We start from the raw sequence: 19,775 nt of genomic DNA, 5'->3' as shown, positions 1-19,775 counted from the left end.
TTAATAGCTCCCACAGTGGACCTATTGTTGTAATATTATTGTTTTTTATTTTATTATTTCAGGTGTATGTAAAAATTACCTTTTAGGTCAGTGACATGAAAGTTACTTCTACGGTCAGTAGCTAAGGTTTATAGAAGAAAACAATCTGTATCAGCAGCAGTGGAGCCATCTGTTACTGAACACTAACTTGCCTGGAAGAATCTAATAAACTTTGTGGCATGGATTTCTTTTTCTATGACACTAGATTTGTTGCAGCCAGTAACAATGATGTCGTGAAGCTGGCTGAGCAACTAATCATATTGAGGAATTCTTATAAACTGGATTCTAGGAAGTTGAAATAAATGTTTAATTTTATACACTGTACAGTAAATAAACTGGTCTGTTTATAGTATAAATTTAAATATTACAAACTAAGTAAAAAATTAAATCAGTGAACTATATTGTTGAGGGAATTATATTCAATTTTTAAAAAAGGTAGTCTTTAGGACTCAAGATAATAAATTATTTCTTAAGAAATAGGAGCATGAGTAGGCCATCCGACTCATTGATCCTGCTCTGCCGTTCACTAAGATCATGGCTAATCTAGTCGAGGACTCAGCTCCACCTGCCTGCTTTTTCCCTATAGCCCTTATTTCCCTGCTGTGCAAAAATCTGTTTACCTGTGTCTTAAGTATATTTAATAAAGTAACCTCAACTTCTTCCCAAGGTAGATAATTTCACTGAATCACAACTTTATGGGCAAAGCAGTTTATCCTCGTCTCTGCTCTAAATCTATTCCTCCAAGTATTGAAGCTATGTCCCCTAGTTCTAACAACACACATCAAAGTTGCTGGTGAACGCAGCAGGCCAAGCAGCACCTCTTCCTAGAGATGCTGCCTGGCCTGCTGCGTTCACCAGCAACTTTGAGGAAGAGGTGCAGTCGACGTTTCAGGCCGAGACCCTTCGTCAGGACGAAGGGTCTCGGCCTGAAACGTCGACTGCACCACTTCCTAGAGATGCTGCCTGGCCTGCTGCGTTCACCAGCAACTTTGATGTGTGTTGCTTGAATTTCCAGCATCTGCCGAATTCCTGTTGTCCTCTAGTTCTAATCTCACTTACCAGTGAAAACAACTTTCCTGCCTCTACCTTACCCATTTATTTAATAATTTTATACATTTCCATAAGGTCACTTCTCATTCTTCTGAAATCCAAGGAGTACAGTCTTAGGTGACTCAATCTCTCCTCGTAGGTTAATCCCTTCATCTCTGGAATCAGCCTCCCAAGCCAGTATGTCTCTCCTTGCCACATGACATGAAAATAAGTATGGTGTATTTAGTACTTTCTAAAGCTTGCATTTGTTTACTGATGTATTTTGCAAGAGAAGACTATGAGTGGCTGTATGTAAATGATTGCTTTAATCCTGATGAGCAGATTTTTTGTAATTTTACTTAGATCAAGTAATTGCGTTAACATTTCCTGCAGTGGAGATTTGGATATCACATTAAGAGTATATTTCCTGAGATTTCTGAAAGACATCCATTGAGATTCAGTTGATAATTTTATTGCAACAATTTTGAATTCATGCCAGTTTTGGATTACTATATTTTGTAGATCTTGTCCTATTTTGTTTTATATCTTAAAACTTGTTCATCCTTACAGATATTAGGACAAAAGCTGTTAAGAATGGAGATGACTACATAATAAATGGAGGAAAAATGTGGGTAACTAATGGTTGTCAAGCTGACTGGATGTGTCTTTTAGCAAACACCAGTGACGGGCCTCTTCACAAAAGCAAGTCTCTTATTTGTCTGCCTTTGAAGTTACCAGGTAAGATTTTGAGTATGAAATACACATAAAATGAAAGGTTTATCAAAGGTTCCACTGTATTGCTAATACATAATTAGATGTCAGGAATTTTGTGAACCATTTGATTTCTATTCATTAAGTGTGAATTTGGTTGTCTCAGTGGTTGTGACCTGACCCAACCCTGCACAATCAGTGATGTTTACTGAAATTCTTATAATAAGTACTTGGAGTAACTTATTTGATAAGGTAGCACTGTAATTGATGTTTAAGTATGCCCAGATTTATAGTAAAATTGTCTTGAGAATACTCAGTATGGTCCTAGAGTGTTCAAAATGTCTCCAAAGAATATTTTTTTTGCATGTTATTTTTTCCTCAGCCGCAGATTATTGACTGTTGAAAGCAATTAGTTCCAATCATTACAACAATGTCTGTAAAGATGTCCACTGGATAGTATTTTATGCCTTCATTAAGGCTTCTACTTACAGAACCCTGGAGATGAATGGTATTTTTGCATGAAACTAAAAGCCTGTAACTTGAATTTGGATTTTTTAGGCTCAGCATCAAAATTGTAGCTTATACCCCTGAATTCATTACTGTTAATCACTCAGCTCTACAAATGGAGCATTACCTTTGGCATTTTAATTTTCAGCCTGCATTGCTTTAATATTTTGGGAAGATAATAGAAAATTCAAAATGGAGGAGGTGAGCGAAAGAGAGAATGGGATCTGAGGGGTATAAAGCAAGTAGGAAGGGAGAGAGTCCAATTATAAAGAGTTGAACTTCAACGCTATTGTTTATTTACCTATGTTTGTTAAGAAATTTAATTATTAATACCTTACAGCAATGTAATGGAACGTATTTAGTTTCTTCTCATTTTTATTTAATTAATGAAAAATCAAATAGATTGCCTCGACAAACAGCTTTGAAGGAATGGATAGAATTGGTAGAAATGAGTGAGGGCGAGATTAAGACCATTTCTACATGGTCATATGTTGAAAGATGAAGGAAATACATAGCCTCATTAATCTAAATGGGTTTAGACAGATAGAGATAAAGGCTGAAGTAAGAAAGGCAGAAAATATATGAAAGGTAAAAGAGAGAGATGAAGGTGGGAGGAACTTTGAGGACAGGGCGAGCAGAAGCAACACCTACGGAGATCTATTTTTTCTCCATACTCTATCCTAAATGTAGTTTGAAGCTGCTGGTGGCTTTTTCCTTACACTATGCATCATTCAATGATCTGATAGCGCATTGAACAGTGTATGTCCACAAAGGTGGTTTTGGGAGCCTGGTATCAGAGTGCATGTCTGGGTTATGACCTTAAATTTGTAGAAGGACCTATAACTTAAAATATAGTTCATTGGTTGATTTAATAACCAGTACTTATTCTTAATAAGTATTTCTTCAATATAGGAAATGCAGTTCAAAGTGCTGTGTAATTTAATTACCTCATCATAATTTTAATATTTTCCAGGAGTTAATGTGGCTAGGAAGATTGATAAGTTAGGCATGAGATCATCTGATACAGCAGAGATCTTTTTTGAAGATGTCAGGGTTCCAAGAAAATATCTTATTGGTGATGAAGGAATGGGCTTCTCCTATCAGATGTTACAATTCCAAGAAGAACGTTTGTGGTGTGTTGCATCAGGTAAGTAATTTCTGCTGTTCGCATGCAAATTCTCTCTCTCTTCATGTGCCTTGCGCATTGCACAGTTGGGCGATCATGGCTCTCCACATCTTCTAGGGCTTGTATCATTTCCACTGAAATTCCATCAGGTCCAGTGGCTTTCTCCTTTGCCTTCCTCTACCATGTTTCCCAGGCATACAGCAAGATTGACCAGATGTAATATTTTAGTAGCCTAAGCCTTGTTGTCATAGAAATGTGTCTGTTGGTAAAAATAGGTTTCATTTATTGGAAGTTGGTTTCGGCAATGGCAATTCTTCTTTTTATTTCTACTTTACTTCTAGCATCTTGTGATATAAAGCTACCAAGGTAATTAAAACTGCTCTGATGGGGCTCATTTGCTCGTTATTATCATTTGAGCTAATTGATAGATTTTTTCCACTATCTAGTTATAAATGTTTTAGTATCTTTTCTTGCTGGCGGTTTGATGTTTATTTTTAGAAGCTTTTTGTATGACGCATGACTCCGGGGTTGTACACCTAATGGGTTTTTTTTTCTCACTTTTTCTGCTTAGTAGGTTTTTTTTGGTTATCACAAAAGTTTTTTTTTCAATCTTTAAGATATTGTCTTTTTTGAGACATTATAAGTTGTTATTTCAATGTACTCATGTTATTTCTTTTGTATAATATAACAATAAAAAGATTTGAAAAGAAAGAAAACTGGTCTTTTGTTCAATCTCTTGGTTACCGATGTACAATTGGCAGTTGGGAGTATCCTACTGTTTTGATATTACCATACATTTTGTTTTTTTTTACAGTTAATGATTAGACCAAAATCTGCACTTGTTTGTACCACTTTGTCTAGGAGGATTTGTAGGTCTTCTGTAGCACTTGCTATTAGGGTGGTATTGTCTGCATATCATATATTCTTGATGTTAACACCTCCAATTTTTATCCCATCTAGGTCTTCTATTTCTCTGAGAATCAGTTCACTATAGATATTGAATAATTCCATTGAGGCAACGCATCCCTGTCTAACTCCTCTTTGAATTTTAGTCCAATTGCTTATATTATCATCAATTTTTACCGCCGCTGTTTGATTCCAATATAAATTTTGAAGCAATTGTTGGTCCCTTCCGTCAATGTTTAGTTTAGCGAGAATTTGAAATAATTTTTCATGTTGCACTGTCGAATGCTTTAGTGAAATCAGTTAAACATAAAAAAAAGGCATCATTTTGATATTCAATTGCCCTTTCTGAAAGCATTCATAGTATGAAAATTGCATTCCTAGTTCCTCTATCCTCAATAAACCCATATTGCAGTTTAGAAGTTTCTGGTCTTAACTTGCTTTTAGTTCGACTCAGAACAATTCTCAACAAAATCTTTATTATGTGACTCATAAGACTGATTGTTCTATAATTTTCGCAGTCAATAGTTCCAGGAATTTTGGCAGAGTTATAAATACTGATTTCAAGAGATCGTCAGGCAACACCAGACTCATATATGCTACTAAACAGTTCAGAAAGAATATCTATGCCCAGATCTTCTAGGGCTTGTATCATTTCCACTGAAATTCCATCAGGTCCAGTGGCTTTACCATGTTTCATGCTTTTCGTTGCTTTAGTTATTTCTTCTCTGGTAATAGGTGGGCCAGAATTAGGGTGTTTAATATCTGGGGGTTCCCCTCTATTATCTTCAAAAAGCTACTCTATATACTGAATCCACCTCTCACATACTTTATCTGGATCTGTTAGTATGGATCCATCTGCTGATCTTATGCATCCTGTAGAGGAGGTTTTCTTAATTCCAGTAATTTCCTTAATTTTCTTGTGCATTTCTTTGCTGTTGTTAATATTGCCTTCTACTTCATTGTGTTTTTGATTTAACCATTCTTCCTTTGCAATATTGCACAATTGTCTGGTCTGTCTGTCCAGCTCTCTGTATTGCACTTCATTATTCTTCACTAACCTTCTTTGTTCCATCAGATCTAGAATTTCCTGGGTTATGCACCCCTTGTTGGTGTGTTGGATTTCTTGTACTGGGATTATCTCCTCTGCTGATTGCGGTATAGTGTATTTAAATCTGTCCCAAATAGGTGTTGTTTTGTTTTCATTGAGGTGTTCTTCTACAGCTGTTTTGAATTGTTGCTTAAGTATGCTATCTTTTTTAAGTTCTCCCAACATATACTTCCTTCTCTTTTTTTCCACATTTAAGTTTCTTTAATTTTGTTTTGATGGTAGCTATTACTGGGTGGTGATCTGAACCACAGTCTGCTCCTGGGTAGGCTTTAGAATATGTGATATTATTTCTAAAGCGTTCATTGATGGTAATGAAATTTATTTGATTCCTTGTTCTATCTCCAGAACTAAGTACACAATCTACGTGGATGGTTTTTATACCAAGTATTGGTGATCACTTGGTTGTTCCTGACACACCAATGAGTAAACTTTTCTCTATTTTCATTTTTCTCCCCGAATCCAAAAGGTCCTATGATGTTATCAACCCTTTCCTGTCCAACTTTGGAGTTAATATCTCCCATGACTAGTTTTATATCCTGAGATTTACATTGCTCATAAGCACTGTCGAGATCTTCATAAAACTTGTTGATATCTTCTTCATCCGCATCATTTGTTGGTGCTTAGGCTTGGATTATGCTAATGTTAAAAGGGTTACCCCTTAATTTAACTAAAAGCAGCTGGTTGGATATCGTCCGATATCCCATAAGACATTTTGATACTTGTTTGTTTAAAATAATTCCAACTTCATACATATGCTGTTGACCTCCAAAATATATTATCAGAGAACTATTCTTAGTGAATTTGCCACTGTTGGTCCATCTAATTTCTGACAGACCTAAGATATCCACTTCCAACCTTTTCATTTCATTTAATGTGTTGTCCAGCTTTCCTTTCTGGTAAAGTGTATGGATGTCCCATGTTTCTATTCTTAGCCTTTCCCTATTGCTTACAGTCTCTGGATGACGGTCTGGTGTCACCTGCAGCACATGACTATCCCTACCGAGCAAGATGTTGTTCTATTGATTAGAATCAACCCCATTCACGCTGTTGTCTGGTTTCCTTCTTTTGTTCCTTTCCATGATTGACTAGACAGAAATTTCAACAGTGGTTTGCTGTTGCCTTCTGTTGCTGCAGTGCTCATCTAACTAGAGCATTTGACCTCTACTGGTGTTCCCGATTGGGAATCATACACTAGACGTCGTCCAACCTTTGCTGTTGTTGTACAAAGACAATCCTCCACTAAAGCCTGGAATCCATCTCCCTGCTACCGGAGACTTCAGTGGTTTTAGGTGACACCACCACCATTGGTCTGGGTATTTTTCTGGTGCCAAACACTCACCATAGACAGAGATCCTTCAGTGAGACAGGGTGCACGTGTAAGTCCTACGTGAAGGTGGAGTTGTCTTGGGTGGTAGAAGCTACATAATCGCTATTGGCATTTCTTGATATTTAGTCAGGACCCAACCGCCCCATACAGCCCACATGCAAATTAGATATTTTTAACTGGACTTGTGGAGCGGAAGTTGGAGAATAAAAATTGAGGACTTAGATTATAACTTTAATCAATGAAAGAATAACTGTAGCAAACTGAAAGAGCTTTAAAAAACAAGTAAAACACTCCAGATTATGTTAAAAAATGTGTATTTACAACTCTATTTAGTTAACAAGAAAGTCAAAGACAAAATTTATTCTCAGACTTCAAAGAGGAAAAGCAAAGTTATACTTGTATATTGTTTTTCAGGTTAGTTTAAATATTTACTGTATTACACAGATTGAATTATGTACAGTAGTCATTTGATAAAGACCTTATAATTTTGGAACGTCACTTGGCCTTCCCATATAAACAGAAGGCTTTGCTGACAAATGCTGCAGGTAGCATGAATCCAACCTATGTCGATCTGCTTGTTTAATGTACTGCTTCCGGAAATTAGAGGATGATCTTCTAAATTGCAGTAAGTCTTTGGTAAACAAGCTGCCTGAGATTTAAGTGTCAGATACATTTTTAATTGGGTCACCAGCTAGAACTGGATTCCTGGTAATTAACCCCTACTATTCATTTTAGAATTTTTGCTAATACATGTAGTGCAAAATCCAGTTTTATTGTGTACTGTTTCTACTGATGAAATTAAGATTTTCAAGAAGGTGGTCCCCAAATCATTTGGTTTCTGACAAATTCAGCACACTTGTGAATCTCTGCTTTACCTGGAAAGACTGCCAGGGTGTTTTTTTCATGGAAGGGGTAATGTGAAATATTAGGTATTTCATCTCCTGTGGTTGCATGGGAGAGGATGTGGTTGGTAGAGATAAAAGACTAGTGTTGGGAATTGCAAAAGGAATGCTTTGGAATGCTGAAAGGGGAGGGAATGGGAAAATGAGTTGTGGTGGAAACTCATTGAAGATGGCATAAATTTTAAAGGATTATATATAGAATGTGGAGGTTGGTGGGTTGGAAAATGAGCAGGAGAATATACTTCCTATGGCTGGTGAAAACGAGTGAGAGAAGAGGAAATATAAAACATATTTGAGGACTCAAGTGACTGCAACGGAGCTGAAGTCAGGATTAATCAAAAAGCAAGACATCTCGGGCATTGATCCAGCACTGATTCCTGTGATAAGTCACTGTCTACTGTTGTGATTTTGCAAAAATGATCCTTGACCATCACCCTCTATTTCCCACCTCCATCCAATTTCTAATTTATTTTGTCAGATTAGCCTGGATGCTTTGGGCACTGGCTTTTTTGCTTCACTTTCCCCAAAGGGACTTTGTCAAAGTTCATGCTGGAATCCATGTATACCATATTAACTGACTCATCATTTTCCGTCACCACTTCGGAAGATTGGAAGATTCTATTAAATTGGTGAGACAGTACCCCCTCTTACATAGCTATATTGATTAATTTTTTTGATTAAAGCTTAGGTTTCCAAGTGTAGATTAATCCTGTCCATCGTATTTCCTCCCCCACCCCCCGTAACTTCCTTACCGCTGAAGTACTTGGACACATGTAATTACTTGGCTTATTCCTGCAGCCCTTCTGGAATAAAATACCACATTACTTTTCCATAGGTAAAGAAGATTTAAAAATACCTGTTTTTTTTGTATCATTTATGATATTACCTGGAACCATTTTAGTGAAACATTGAATGCAGAAATGCACAGAAACAGTTGCAGAAGAGACAAATGTGACAAGTCCTTGACATGCTCAGGGATAATGGAAAGGAGAGGACCTGGGTGTTAGAATTCCAGGAAGAGGACAAACTTGACAAAGCTCACAAATAACCATTAATGATCCTCTTAATTACTCAACAGATATACTAATAATGTTCAAAACTTAAGGTACCTGGAGTATATTGTTGGGCTATTTTCTATATATATTCAAGATAGTTCATACATTAATTTACTGTGTGGGTGTTTGAATGTGAAATATCATTGCTGTAACATCATACCTTTTTCCCCTTTCCTCTTTCAGCATTGTTGCCGATGCAAAACATCGTACAAGAGACAATTGAATATACACGACATCGTAAAATTTTTGGCCGGCCAGTGCTGCATAACCAGTCTGTGCACTTTCGCCTTGCTGAACTTGAGACTGAAATTGAACTTCTTCGTTCTCTTCTTTATCGTTGCGTTGGTATGAAGCTTTAGTAACTCAATTGCTTCTGAATTCAAATAGTGTTAATTTGTTGAAGTAGATTTCAGTTACTCTGGTGCTAATCTTAAGAGTTGCGTGGATGTCTAGGGTAGAAATGGCCTGTCCTGAAGTTGTATCGGGAAATCCAAGGAAATGAAGGGTGATCTTATTCAATGGTGCTCGTAATTTTTATTGCACTGGTGTCCAGAAAGTGAACTGCAAAAGCAAATCTTTATGGGAAAGAGGTTAAAGCTTGGACTGTACAATTGGCTTTGGGTAGAGAGATGAATAGTTGGAAATTTATTGGAGTCAGGGGTTCAGGAGAAATTGTTCAGGGAAATGGAGACAAGATCTGGATCACCCAATCTACACAGTTTGAAGAAGACTCTGCCAGCTTTGGTCTTGGCCTGTTAACTGGTTGATAGTGGAACTTGGGAGAAGGCAGTAGGGTGAGGGTAAATTGGTCCTGATTTATCTTCCCATGCTACTGAGAACCTGCCAACTGCATCTTTTTTTTAAATTGCCCAGCTGAAAATATAAAGTTAGACTCTAGAATACATTGCTATCAGCGTTATTTTATTTAAAATATCGAATTTTGTTAATAGGAATTGTTCTAGAACATAGAACATAGAGTAGTACAGCATATTACAGGCCCTTCCGCCCACTATGTTGGGCCGACCCTCAAACCCTGCCTCCCATATAAGCTCCCACCTTAAATTCCTCCATATACCTGTCTAGTAGTCTCTTAAACTTCACTAGTGTATCTGCCTCCACCACTGACTCAGGCAGTGCATTCCACACACCAACCACTCTCTGAGTAAAAAACCTTCCTCTAATATCCCCCATGAACTTCCCACCCCTTACTTTAAAGCCATGTCCTCTTGTATTGAGCAGTAGTGCCCTGGGGAAGAGGCGCTGGCTATCCACTCTATCTATTCCTCTTATTATCTTGTACACCTCTATCATGTCTCCTCTCATCCTCCTTCTCTCCAAAGAGTAAAGCCCTAGCTCCCTTGATCTCTGATCATAATCCATACTCTCTAAACCAGGCAGCATCCTGGTAAATCTCCTCTGTACCCTTTCTAATGCTTCCACATCCTTCCTATAGTGAAGTGACCAGAACTGGACACAGTACTGCAAGAGTGGCCTAACCAGAGTTTTATAGAACTGCATCATTACCTCGCGACTTTTAAACTCTATCCCTCGATTTGTGAAAGCTAACACCCCATAAGCTTAACTACCCTACCTACCTGTGAGGCAACTTTCAGTGATCTGTGGACATGTACCCCCAGATCCCTCTGCTCCTCCACACTACCAAGTATCCTGCCATTTACTTTGAACTCTGCCTTGATGTTTATTTTTCCAAAGTGTACCACCTCACACTTCTCCGGATTGAACTCCATCTGCCACTTCTCAGCCCACTTCTGCAACCTATCAATGTCTCTCTGCAATCTTCGACAATCCTCTACACTATCTACGACACCACCAACCTTTGTGTCGTCTACAAACTTGCCAACCCACCCTTCTACCCCCACATCCAGGTTGTTAATAAAAATCACAAAAAGTAGAGGTCCCAGAACCGATCCTTGTGGGACACCACTAGTCACAATCCTCCAATCTGAATGTACTCCCTCCACCATGACCCTCTGCCTTCTGCAGGCAAGCCAATTCTGAATCCACCTGGCCAAACTTCCCTGGATCCCATGCCTTCTGACTTTCTGAATAAGCCTACCATGTGGAACCTTGTCAAATGCCTTAGTAAAATCCATATAGATCACATCCACTGCACTACCCTCATCTATATGCCTGGTCATCTTCTCAAAGAACTCTATCAGGCTTGTTAGACATGATCTGCCCTTCACAAAGCCATGCTGACTGTCCCTGATCAGCCCATGATTCTCTAAAAGCCTATAGATCCTATCTCTAAGAATTTTTTCCAACATCTTTCAATCAATTTTCTATTCAACTGCTTTCTGCTGAGCTATTCAAATCGTAATTGACTTGATTGCACAGTCCAACTGCCAAAACTGTCAGAATCTCTCGAGTCAAAGCCTCAAAGCTCCACTCCTTCACTGGCCACTTTCCACAAGCCGCTCCGCTTGAGCGACCCCTCTATTTATTTGTTTGAGCTGTTCAAACTGCTTGGTCACCTGACCTCGATTGCCCAATCAGCTGCTTTCTGCTGCGTCTGAGCTATTCAAATCTTGATTGTCTAATCAACTGCTTTCTGTTCATCAGCGTTGATCACAAATGAATATTTAAATAATAAATGGGGATCTTATCTGAAGATTTTTACTGATGGCTCAGTAGACCCAGAGAGCAGTAGGGTAGGATTTGGGATGTATGTGTCTCAACTTGGAGTTAAGATTGGTCACCGGGTTTCAGATGGTGTTTCTGTCTTTGCAACAGAATTATTGGCAATCCTCTGGGCCTTATGGTGGATAGAAGACTCTCGACCATGTAGGGTTATCATCTGTTTGGATTCTGCTGCTGCCTTAGAGTCTATAAAAGGGAATAAATCAAAAGCTTGTCCTGACATAGTTATTGAGATTCTCTTAGTGTTGTTTAGAGTAGGGAAGATGAGTTGTGCAGTTAGATTTTTATGGATTCCTGTGCATGCTGGGGTGGAGGGAAATGAAATTGTGGATGGCATTGCAAAGTCTTCCTTACAGAGCAGGCAGGTAGAAGTTAGAGTTCCCCTAGGCAGAGCAGAATTGAGAAGTAGGATTAAAAAAGGTATAGAGAAGAAGTGGCAGGAGGATTGGAAAAATGAATTAAAGGGCAGGCATTATTTTTCTAGTCACCCACTAGTTAAAAAGGTCTCAGACTGTTACCTTTTAAATTGTAGAGATATGGTGAAATTGACAAAACTTAGGTTGGGGCATTGTGGGCTAAACTATTATTTAAAGATAATAAGAAAACATCCTACTGAATTATGTGACTGTGCTAGTCCAGAGACAGTCCAGCATGTTTTGCTGAGCTGTAATCGATACAAAATTGAAAGAAGCATGTTGTTCAAGAGGCTATCTGGCTTAAATGTATTTTGGTTTTCTATTAAATCTTTGGCCATCAAGTGAACCAACATCTGATTGAAGAGTTTATTATTCAGTTTATACGTGAGGCTCGGTTATATTCGAGAATTTGAGTTCCTTAAAGTTCTATAATTAATTAAACATCCTGCGGAGGGCAGTAATACGCCTAGTTGCATCTAAGCTGCCAGAAATAGAAGAAGAAGAACTGCTTTCTGCTGAGCTCTTCAAATCTTGATTGACTCGATTGCACAGTCCAACTGCCAAAAGTGCCAGAATCTCTCGAGCCAAAGCTCCACTCCTTCACTGGCCCACTCACTCACTGGCCGCTTTCCACAGGCCGCTCCGCTTGAGCAACCCCTCTATTTATTTGTTTGAGCTGTTCAAACTGCTTGGCCACCTGACCTCGATTGCCCAATCAGCTGCTTTCTGCTGAGTCTGAGCTATTCAAATCTTGATTGTCTAATTAACTGTTCAAAGCCTCAAAGCTCCACTCCTTCACTGGCCACTTTCTGATTGCTGACAGTAGATGGAAACCATTGTAGGCTTCATAAGACTTTCAAGCATATAACCAAGACAAGTGAATACCCTTGGAAAAGAGAAGGGTTGTTGTGGATAAATTGATACAGGTTGAGTACCTCTTATCCACAATGCTTGGAGCCTGAAGTGTTTAGGATTTTGGAAGATATAATGAGATAGCTTGGGATCGGCATCATTTCCATCTCTCAATTTATATGCTAACAGTAAGCATCGTCTTGTGCTTGTTCATCACATGTATGTACTTAACAGTAAAAATGATTACATACCATTAATATAAGGAAAGCATAATGTGTGCAGGGTAACAAAACCAGCACGGCAGCATTGGGAGAATTCCTGCTTCAGCTTTTGAACAAAAAACAACAGCAAGCTTTTATTCTTTAACCACGATGCTGTGTTTTGATTAAAAGGTTACAGTACACTCTATTTGTATTTTACTTTTTTTTAGATTTTATGTAAGGTAGAAAAACAATCAACATCGTAGACTTGTTCTATGTTAGATTTTCATCAGCAATTATCTTGGCAAACTCATGAATCTTTCTGCTGCTTCATGATCAGCAGATGCATATCACTACAAATCTTTAAAAATCTAATGCCATACCTTTTTTTAAAATTTCTGTACCAGCCTGAAATTGCCTTCAATTTTTGTTTCATTATCAGCAAACCGTTGAGATAAGTATGTTCACTCTGATACTGACAAATCCACTCTTTCAATACACGATGGAGATCTTCATTTTTCATTTTATGCAGTGTTTTTCTATTTTCATTAACTTCTGTTCACTACATATGAGGTCACTTTTCAGAACTGTCTGTGGTGTGCAGAGATATGTGCATCGTCTAGGAATCTTCACAGTGCCTTGCGGAATTTTCCACTTCGGCATCATGTCAGCGCTCAAAAGAATTTTGGATTTTGGAGGTTTTCAGATTTTTGATTTTTCAGATAAACCTTTATTGGAAATGTTGTTAAGTTAGTTAGTTTATTTATTTAGTGTGACACAGCACAGAATAGACTCTTCCAGCCCTTCGAGCTGTGTTGCCCAGCAACCCCTGATTTAACCCTGGCCTAATCACGAGACAATTTACAATGACCAGTTAACCTACTGGTACATCTTTGAAAAGTGGGAGGAAACTGGAGTACCTGGAGATAACCCACGCATTCTGTGGGGAAGACATACCAGATTCTTTGCAGATGATGTTGGAATTGAACTCCAAACTCCGAGCTTTAATAGTGTTGTGCTAAATCCTCTGCTTCCATGGCACTCTAAATGCATCACCAAGCTAAATTCTCCCTATAGCTTGAGTGATATTATGAGTATGGCAAGTTTTTATGAGAAAGTATAAAGATATTTCTGAACCATATAACTGGATAAACGTAACATTTCAGTACTCTGAGGCGGGTTGTCATGCCTAGTTTAGTATTGGTCAGTATACTCTTCATTCTCGTAACGGTGTCTTTTGCCATCCCTATTCTTCTTTTGATGTCCAATTCGCACCTGCCATCTGATGTCACCCAGCTTCCTAAGTATCAAAAGTTCTTTACTCGTTTTATGTCTTCCCCATTTATTCTCACCAATATCTAGTAACATGAGGAAACAAATTGAAGCAGCAGAGATGTGTTTTTTGAGGAGGATGCAAAGAATATCATGGACGAAACAAATATCTAACGAGGATGTCATGAACAGAGCCAACACAAAAAGAGAAATAATGTATGAGATCTAGAAAAGGCAATGTAACTTCATTGGACATGTGATTAGGAAAGAGGAGTTAGAATGCACGATAATTACGGGGAAGATTGAAGGGAAGAAAGCAAGAGGTAGACAAAGACAAATGATGATGGAGACAGCAGCCAGAGAATTGGAAATGAATACCAATGAATTGATCCATTTGACCCGAAACAGGAGTGTGTGGGCCATGGCAGTCAAAGCTCAAACTGGGCATGGCACCTGATGATGATAAAGATATTTGAATTATTCAGAATGAACATACTTGATTCATACTAATGTGCATCTAAATAATTAACAGTTTTCTAAATAGATTTATAGGGTGTATCATTTAATTTAAATACATGATTTTTTTCTTATTTTCAACTGCATTTAAAAGGGAATAAATTTTTTGCTACATTGTTCAGATAAGATCTCTGAACATATTTTAATACCTATTGTAGCATGAGACTTAGCTTAAATAATTTATTAAAACACATCGCAACATTAACTTGCTGAATTTATCAGGGGAATTTGTATAACTGTCAGCAGTGGTATTCTGCTGCCAAAAAATGTAATGTCACAATATTCAAAATTTGTAAATGTCACAAAGAAGAACTCAACTCCAGGACCTTTTAGAAAGGTCATCGGCCATATATGTTGACTGCTTCTCCTTAAAGTGATGCTGAGAGTATGCCCATGGCAGAAAATGTTTGAGACTGAGGTGACATTTCACTTAAAATTACCTTGTAGTTATAATATCATCTCAAAGCTGGTCTCCTTGTCCTTAGCCATCAGCAATTATGAGACTTTTTATAGCAGTAGGCTTTGTAATGTTTCCATCATATAAAAGTTGAGTTGTGTTTTTTTTTCTTAATTCAGCTCGATATATTCAAGGAGAAGATGTGACCAGATTAGTCTCAATGGCAAAGCTGAAGGCAGGCCGCTTGATTCGTGAGGTTACTGATAGCTGTCTCCAATTTTGGGGAGGCATGGGTTTTTCCAATGAATTGTTGATCAGCAGAATGTATAGGTAAGCAATATTTTTAAGAAATTGCAGGAACGAAAAATGGAGCAATGATTTATTTAACTTTATAGAGAGCCTCCACTGAAAATGCTGTCTACTTGTTTTTTTAATATTCAGATTTTATCACAAATGATAACCATAAAAGTGTATATACAACTAAGGCAACAAAGATAACTAAAGATGCACAATAGAAAGCGATCAAATATTGCTAACAAACTCCAGGGTCCAACAAAGGACCAAGCCCTCAATGAAATAGCATATTTTCATAGTTGTATTGAAACTTCAGGCTACTTCTTGAATGATGTCTGCAGTCCTTTGTCTGGATAATATTTTCTTTATTGCCTTTGCACCTTCATCAATTTCTAATTTAACGTTTTAAGGAAAATTATTTATTAAAATCTGTCTTTGTATTTCGACATACCAGGCAAATTCCATTATAAGTGTGAACTTTACTCCATTTCCCTGTAAATATACCATTACTCCAATTATATTCTCCTTCATATGACAATTGTGTATTTGTAGCAAAACTTTTTTATTCACTTTAAAAAATTTAGTAAATAAAGCTTTTGCCATGTTATTGCTCTTTTTTTCCTTTCATTATTTTCTTTTCAAAGAGCTGGATCAAATTTAGGTTCATAGGTGCAGAAACAGCATCTTTGGTCGACTATCACCCTGACAACCATCAAGCAGCCATTTATATTAATTACATTTTATTCTCTTCAAATTCCCATCAGCATTCCCTACATTCTACCATTGCATTTACCTATGACTCTGGGGTGGGAAGGGACTAAGAGCATGCAAAAGAAATCCGCATGGCTAAAGAGAGAATGTGCACATTCCACACAGCATGTAAGGCCAGAATTAAACCAAGACCATTGGAGATGTGAGGCAGCACCTCTACCAGCTACATTATAGTGTAAAATATACCGTTACCTAATTACCAGTTTCCTTTGGCTTACCCTAATTTTAATGTCCTAAATTTTATTACTTTACAAAGATCTTGAAAGTCTTGAAGGCATTAAGTAATCTGATATCCAAACAACCACTTTATTTCATAAATCATTGTAGTGCACGATACTCGTTAGTTTTTACTGCTTGTCACAGCAATAAATGTTGGAAATTAGAGTATTAAAAGATGATGCTTGAATCATTAGTTTGGATTTATTTGGAAAATTCTGCCATTTCTGCTTGGAACTGCCAAGACTTCCATTCTTATCCATTGGGATTCTTGGGCTAGGGATACAAATTTTCATGAACACCTGTTTTCAGGTTTTCTTTCCAATTACACACTGATGCTGGATCAAATGTTGAAGCATCAATCTCCTGTACCCCGCAATTATTCTAGAAAATCTGCCTGATGAATCCATGCCCAGTCTAACTTTGTGAAGGTTCAATGACACCTTTCATTTCAATAGAGAAGGCGAAGGAGAAGGAGTTAGATTCAGCTGTGTTTTTAATTAACTGAGTATCTTTTTTCTCTAGCATTCTGTTTGTTTTGAAAATGTTACAAAATGAATTGTGTGATTTATTCTTGAGTGGGAAACATAGCAAGTTGTTTGGTAGCTTTGAACATGAGCCCGAGGGAATGCTTTGGCTAGCTGTCAAAGCACTCCTGTGAGTGGTGCCCATACATTATGTTATGGCCCTTAGGTAATATACTAAGTGACATTTCATTCATTTTCTTTCAAAAATTGGCACCAAAAGACCTTCAACAAGCAATAATTGGATAGAGTGAGAGCAGGATATTCTGGGTCATTGATTTGCTCAGCTAGATTTCAGCATATTTTGTATGCACTCAATAAATGATTGTTTTCTTATTTTTCCTTGAGGGATATGAGACTTCTGTCAATTGGAGGTGGTGCAGATGAAGTCATGTTGTCCATCATATGCAAGTACATGGGAACTTTACCTGGAAGGACATGATTGATTAAAACAATAGCTAAATCAATCAAAGGACAATAATAAAATCACAATGTGTTTGCCTTAATTTTTAGTGTTTTCCATGTGTCATTTTATGATTTTCATGAAAGATTTAGAAATGGTTAACGTGAAGGAGTGTAGGTAAATTCTATACTGTGTGATGTATCGTCTTTTCTAGAATGATTATGCTTTGGACATGAAAGATCATTTTCACTTGTACTAATGGTATCTTTCAACTCAAATAATGAAGAATTATATTTTATGCAGTTTAATCCATTATCTAACATCATACTTGGGAAGAAGCACTATTTCCTTTTTTAAAGTAATTATACCTGGCTGTGTTAGTACTTAATGGTATTCGATACCAAAGATGTGAAATTGTTCTGAACTATGAATTATTGGAGCTTTTCCGGCTGGAATATTTGTCTAAAGCAATTAACAGATTTTTGAAATTTATATAGTTTTGATAGAATTAAATAAAGAGATTTATAGTGTCATCAGTTTAAAATTCTGGATGGTTATGTTGAGGGAAAAGCAATTATGCAGAGTACTACAGTACAAATAAATATTTGAATTGGAACAAACTATTGTTCAGTGGAAAGAAAGGATGTTTGTTTTTTTCTCTTTAAATTCTTCTAGCTAAGACCTATAAACCTCTTGTATTATTTTACCTTTTTATGACAAAAGGTTTTGTAGTTCCACTGGCTTGCTACTGTTTAGGGTCACAATCTTCTTAAACTCAGTGGTGTTTATTAAAAGAGGTTTTGGAATGTTGGGGAGTGACTCCATTCAGTTTGTGTAAGTTAGCACTCAAAATAGCCGGTGTCCAATCTTATACTGTGGGAAAGGAGGACAGATCAAGCAATTCCAAGGCCAGAACAGATTTCTAATAATATGTTAAATGAACCTTAATTAATGCTAAGTCTCTAGTGGTAAGGGCAATTTGGGATAGTAGGGCTCAGTGAAATTAGAAAATACTTCATAGAGTATATACTTATATTAAAGTAATTATATAGGTAAAGTTTTGTGAAAACATTTAACACAAAATACTTGTGATTGATTGTTTTTTAAAACAGTATGAACACTGGATGGTAGTGTTGAAATCCACTATTCTGATGTAAAAATCCTGAATCTATCAATCACATTTTGGGAAATTAATCAAAATGTTCCAGATTGGAATTCTAATAGTTTGGCAAAATATTGGCCAAGATGAATATGACCAAATATAAACCATGGGTAAGAGAGATTTTCGTTGGGAAGCTCTGGAGAAAAAAAATTGTAATTTCTCTCCTATGTAGCACTTTAGACTAAAGTTGAATGTTTTCTATTCATTATCATGTTGATACCTTAAAACAGGGTGACATAGTTGGTCCTATATTATATTTTAGTACAGTATTAAACCTTATAATTTTATAATACTGGTTTATCATTTGTGTTACAAATAAGATGTTCTACTAGAGAACCTTTGATTTATAACCAAAATTGTGAAAATGAAGTAACAATAATAGAATCTCCAAAATATGATATGGAAAAATGAAAAATATACAGTCATATTTCTCTGAACTTGCTCTTCCTCAGTTAACATAAAAAGAAACATGTTTTTGTTACTATCTCAGCAATGTATTTTACATTAATTTTATGCAACAATTAAAAAGGAAAATAAGGATGTGTGGGATTAGTATTTTGAAATTCATATGGACTGTATGATTTTTGGTATTAAACTGAATAGTTACTTAAAATGTATTATTTAAATGAAATAATAAAGAACCTTTAATGCAATTTAAAGTTTATATTAACAAAAACTGTATTTTAAGGACATACTGTATAGATTAAACTGTCAAGCAAACAACCTCACACATATTGAAAACTAATTTTTAATAAAGAATAGTCCAATTTCCTAAATTGTTTAAGTATCTTTATATTTTGCCTTGACTTTTAATTCATCCTCTCTTTCAATCTAACTTTTCTTTAGGCATCATTTCACTGCAGTTCCTAATTTTTATATTGAATTAATTATTTTAGCATTCATTTCCCATTTGTCCTGTTCATCAAAGATCTTGAGTGTCATTGGTTAGTGTCATCAAATTTGCTTGTCCTGTTCCAGGGGTGAAGTATTTGTGCTGCATTATCTGGATCTGTAACATACAGCTATTATTATTAAAAATGTTCATTGGAGATGTAAGCAAGTCTAAAATTTCTCAGCTGATAATAAATTCCATTCATTTGATAAAACTTGACAAATTTAGCGTAGGTTAATTGGCCACTGATTTGTCAAATGTGGGGGAAGCTGAAGAGAGAATACGTAGGGAGAATAAAAATAGGATTAAGGTAAATAAGTCGTTGATGGTTAACACAGATTTGTTGGGCTAAATGGCTTGTTTCCTTGTTCTATCATTACATAATGCACAGACATTGAACTACAGAGAAGATAGCAAGGTAGTTGATGAAAAGTTTAGCCGATGAGTTTAATGGAACACTTTGAAGAAGGAAAGAGATACAGTACCGGA

At 36.7% G+C, this 19,775-nt stretch overlaps 1 protein-coding gene across 2 annotated transcripts in view; it reads left to right on the top strand.

Annotated features, from left to right (window-relative positions):
• zgc:85777 (uncharacterized protein LOC405871 homolog) overlaps positions 1–19,035 on the top strand; it is a 49,189-nt gene extending 30,154 nt beyond the window's left edge. For both annotated transcript variants that reach the window (XM_063043830.1, XM_063043831.1), the window contains exons 5-9: positions 1,639–1,806; positions 3,260–3,433; positions 8,894–9,055; positions 15,204–15,354; positions 17,178–19,035. In XM_063043830.1, coding sequence (XP_062899900.1) covers positions 1,639–1,806; positions 3,260–3,433; positions 8,894–9,055; positions 15,204–15,354; positions 17,178–17,271 — 749 coding nt within the window. In that variant the 3' untranslated portion in view covers positions 17,272–19,035. The remainder of the gene's footprint in view (positions 1–1,638; positions 1,807–3,259; positions 3,434–8,893; positions 9,056–15,203; positions 15,355–17,177) is intronic.
• Positions 19,036–19,775: the final 740 nt, after the last annotated feature.

Source organism: Mobula hypostoma, chromosome 3 (genome assembly GCF_963921235.1).
Source record: "Mobula hypostoma chromosome 3, sMobHyp1.1, whole genome shotgun sequence".
NCBI classification, from domain to species: Eukaryota; Metazoa; Chordata; class Chondrichthyes; order Myliobatiformes; family Myliobatidae; genus Mobula; species Mobula hypostoma.
Note: the sequence above shows the minus strand (reverse complement) of the source record. Positions and strands in the feature narration are given on the sequence as shown.